General features: G+C 45.6%; 1 protein-coding gene across 4 annotated transcripts in view; it reads left to right on the forward strand.

Annotated features, from left to right (window-relative positions):
• Positions 1 to 689: 689 nt before the first annotated feature.
• LOC118906644 (zinc finger protein 397) overlaps positions 690 to 4496 on the forward strand; it is a 51062-nt gene continuing 47255 nt past the window's right edge. The window contains exons 1-5 of one of the 4 annotated variants that reach the window (XM_036874170.1): positions 714 to 743; positions 1825 to 1869; positions 2062 to 2557; positions 2834 to 2975; positions 4240 to 4305. In XM_036874170.1, the coding sequence (XP_036730065.1) occupies positions 2150 to 2557; positions 2834 to 2975; positions 4240 to 4305 (616 nt within the window). In that variant the 5' untranslated portion in view covers positions 714 to 743; positions 1825 to 1869; positions 2062 to 2149. Of the gene's footprint in view, positions 744 to 1666; positions 2558 to 2833; positions 2976 to 4239; positions 4306 to 4496 lie in introns of those variants that run through there. The other 3 variants (XM_036874171.1, XM_036874172.1, XM_036874173.1) reach the window with 3 other exon arrangements.

Raw genomic sequence — 4496 nt, forward strand, 5'->3', positions numbered from 1 at the left:
TAATTTAAAAGAAATGCAAGTTAAAACAACATGAGGCATCATTTTTTAATCTACTGAATAGCCAAAGAAAAATTTAAACCCTAAAACTTAAGCCAGCTAAGTTCCAGTGAAAAATGGAAAAATCCTGCATTAGAGGCGCAATGTCTGGGACCGCAGACTGTCCTTGAACTACGGCGACTTCGGCGTCTCTGGTCACACGTTGCCTGACTTTGGGCAGAGTCTAGCGCTGTAAAATGGGCATAAACAGCTATCGCACAGAGCAGTTGGAAGGCTCAAACGATACGCAGAGGGAAAAGGAATATAAGTGGTTGTTACTTTTTGTTCAGCCCGCTCATCCACGAGTTTACTTCTGTCGGCAGTACTGGAAATGCACAGGAATTACAGGAAAATCCAAATTACTTTCTGGAAAACTGGAGGTAAGATGACACGGGAACGACAAGACACAAAGTCAGGAGGAAGAAAGCCAGGGTAGGAGGTGGCCGAGGCGTGCAGCAGTGCCCTAGGGGAGGGCGACGTCCCCCTAAGATCCCCGCCTCTAGAGCATCCTCACCCTGCAGTCGACGCTCCGCGGGGCCCGCAGCCACCCCGGGAAGGCGGTGGGAGGGCTGGAGCCACGTGCTGATTGGCTGACTGTGAGCACGGGGCGGGGCGGATGGAGGTTCGGGAGGGCGCGCGAGCGGAAGGCCGCGGGCGCGCACTTCCGGTCTTTGTGGCTCGCGCCCTGGCGGCTCCTGAGCTTCGCGGTGAGGGACACGGGCCCTGAGACGGAGCGGGGGCGGGGAGGGCGCGCGGCCGGGGCGGCGGGCGCTGGGTGGAGGAGACCCGCTCCTCGGCCTGCCCATCCCCGGGTCTTGGCACCTTGTCCGGGCGGCGTCTCCTAGCGTCCTGGGGACGCAGAGGAGACCAGCACTCAAGCCCCTGCTTTCCAGCGGAAAGGGCAGTTATTCCCCCACCGCCGTGATTTCGCAGATGCTGCGATTTAACCGGGATATAAAAATAGGCTAGTGCGGCAGGGCTGGTTAATAAACCACAGATTTGTAGGCTAAATATTTTGTTCTCTGAAGTTAACTGTAGTGTTAGTGTTCAGATGTACTGATCTGTCTTGCTAATTCAAGGGTACACCCTTCTATCAATATTCTCCCATCCAAAGATCAGATCATGATCGGTCTATATATTACAAAATTAAAAACAATTATTTGTTGCCATATTTCACTTTTTAAAATGTTTACTCCCCTATCTTCTAAGCTTTTTGAGAGTGGAGATTAACGTTTTTGCTTTTGTCTCTCTATAATATGACAGTTGCGCACATGGTAAGCATTTAACAAATACTTCTTGGTTAATTCCTAGGTAGACTCATTTATTCACGAGCAAAAACCTTTGTATCTTAATACCTGGCTGGGGACAGAGCCCATAATAAGTGCCTCAGTGTTTGTTGAAGAAGCGCATTAAATACTAAATTTAATCGAATGGCAAACGTCCAACAATGTTTTTATTTAAATCAACTCATGTTTAATATGGATTTTTAAAAATGTTTTATTACTACCTAAATGAAAAGCACCATTATGTGCCATAGGTTAAAGGTAACTAAAAATAAATGTTTAAAAATCAGCATATCAAATCCTAGCTAGATACTGTTACCCATGGAAGTCTGAGGCCTATAGTTTATTTAAAAGGGAATTCTGTAAGTAACATCTTCAGAAGATGTTAAAGACAGACTATTCTCCTTGATGCAAACAGGATTGAAAGAGAATTGAAAAGGAAATTTCTCAATATGTGATTCATGTTAATATTGCATTCTTTTGCCTCTAAAATAATTTCTTACAGCATAAATGTGGTAGGAATTCTACAAAATGAGAGACGTTGAATGAGGTGAGTGATTTTTAGTTTTGTCATTTGATTATTACTTAGTTACAGTCTCAAACCTGATCCCTTTCCATATATTACTCCGATGACTGATCTTTATCATTGTAAGTTCTTAGAGCGATGACTGATCTTTATTATTGTAAGCTCTTAGAGGTTTTTTTCATTGCTGTAAGTTAACAGTGCTTTTATATCCTTCAGGAAAGAAGAGATTACTCAAAAGAAACTCTGAAGTAGAGGACCCAGTTGTAGTGAGCTTTTTGCTAAGCTGTTTCACCCCAGAACGGCTATGGAATCCAGAGCAGTTTCAACCCCGGTACCTCAGAATTCTCAGGAACAAGAGCTAATACTAGTGAAAGTAGAAGAAAGCCTTTCTTGGGGTCAGAAACTTAAGCAGAATAGGAGTAACCGATCCTGCCAGGAACTGTTTCGCCAGCAGTTCAGAAAGTTTTGCTACCAGGAGACACCTGGGCCCCGGGAGGCTCTGGGCCGACTCCAGGAGCTTTGCTGTCAGTGGCTGAGGCCAGAGTTGCACACGAAGGAGCAGATCCTGGAGCTGCTGGTGCTGGAGCAGTTCCTGAGCATCCTGCCTGAGGAGCTGCAGATCTGGGTTCAGCAACACAGTCCAAAAAGTGGCGAGGAAGCTGTGACTCTGTTGGAGGATTTGGAGAGGGAATTTGATGATCCAGGGCAGCAGGTGAGAACAGGGAGATGTGATATGTTTTGGGAAAAGGAATATACTTCTTGGAGCATGTGGCAGCATCATAAGAATGGGGTGAGAATTTGTCTCCAGTTGAACCATAACCCTGAAGTGACTACCAGGGCCATACCTGTCTCTGTCCTTAAACAGTTCTTTTGTTCCTATCCGTCATCCCTGGAGATGTCTTCGGTGACCTCTTGGAGATTTTTACTAAGCATTTTCCCTAGGGATTTTCTCACAAAGAAATTTTCTCACAAATTTTACTGATTTCAGGTCCCAGCTAGTCCACAGGGACCAGCAGTGCCATGGACGGATTTGACACGTCTTGGAGCATCCCAGGAGTTAACAAACATTGAACTCCAGCCTTTAAAGAGACAGCTGAAACCCTGGGAACCTTGCCTTTCCCCCAGAAGCGGTAAGAAATAGAAACTCATGTGGGAACTGTTATCAGGCCTCTGGTCTTGAGGGCAGAGAATTAACGATATTTTACAGCATGCCCCATGTGAGCCTCACGTTTATTATTCTAGAGTGGAGGTGCTCACTCTTGAGCACCTTTGTATTCAGCAATCCTGATGAATTGCAGTCAGCCCTCCTTGTGTCAGTTTCCCCATCATTTATCCACTTATTCCTTCATTTCATGACTTAATAGGGTGCTAATACACATCTATATTGTGGTAGGCACTGGGTCTCTATCCTGAAAGAATTTTCAAGCCTAGATGGGGTGGTGGACAAACAAAAAGGCAATTACAATACAGTATAGGGTAGTAAATTACAGAATAATTAATGTACTATGGGGGCACATATAAAGGCACCCACCTAACTCAACCTTAGAGGTCCAAGGAGTACTTCCTGGAGGGAGAGACATCTAAGCTAGGACTTGAACTCTGAGTAGAAGAAAGCCAGGTAAATAGGTGGGAGGAGGAGATTCCCGAGCTAAAGGGAAAAACTGTTTCTCTGCTCACAACATTTCTGACACTGCATATGTGGGGTTTTCCCTCCCATTAAGCAATTCTGACACTAACTACCCAGAACCAGTGCAGACCCCACAGGTTAAGGTTTCAGTCCCAAGAGACTGCCTCCCACATCAGATGCCAGTCGCATGTAATGAGTCCCCAGATTATCCACACTTCTGTCCGATTTGGCTGCAAATTGGTGGTTCCACAACCCCCTCCTCAGGTTTCATAATTTGCTATAATGGCTCACAGAACTCAGGGAAACACCTTACTTACCATTACCAGTTCATCGTAAAGGATAGAAATGAACAGCCAGATGAAGAGGTCCATAGCGCAAGGTCCAGAAGGGTCCTGAGCACAGGAGCTTCTGTCTCTCTGGAGTTTGGGGTTTACCACTCTCCTTGGTGCATTCACCATCCCTGAAGCTCTCTGAACCCCTTTGTTTAAGGTTTTTATGGAGGTTTTGTTAGGTAGGCATGATTAATTAAATCATTGGCCATTGGTGATTGATTAACTCGATCTCCAGCCCCTCTCCCTGGAGGTCAGAGGATGGGTCCGAAAGTCCTAACCCTCTAATCAACCAGCCCCCCTGCCCTCCAAGAGTCAACTCATTAGCATAACCGCCGGCACCTTCTCATCTCTACCACAGAGGAAATTTTCAGGGGTTTTATAAGCTCTGTGCCAGGAACTGGGGATGAGGCCAAATCTATGTTTCCCACATTACAGTATCACACGAGCAAAGTCCACAAAATCCTGAAGATGAGAGAATACAATCCATTCCAGGAATTGCAGGTAATTCAATTTAACTTGAAGAGAAAACTCCTAAGGGAGAGCTGGTTAGAGGGAAACTAGAGAGGAAACCGGGACGCAGGTTGTGAAAACGTGTCTGTCATCCTCATTCGTTTGTACAGTGCAGTGGGGAACAGTTGAAGAGTTTTAGACGAGTGAGTGACATGATCAGATTTGTGTTTTAGGACTCAGTT

This window comes from Balaenoptera musculus, chromosome 14, assembly GCF_009873245.2.
Source record: "Balaenoptera musculus isolate JJ_BM4_2016_0621 chromosome 14, mBalMus1.pri.v3, whole genome shotgun sequence".
Taxonomy (NCBI): Eukaryota; Metazoa; Chordata; class Mammalia; order Artiodactyla; family Balaenopteridae; genus Balaenoptera; species Balaenoptera musculus.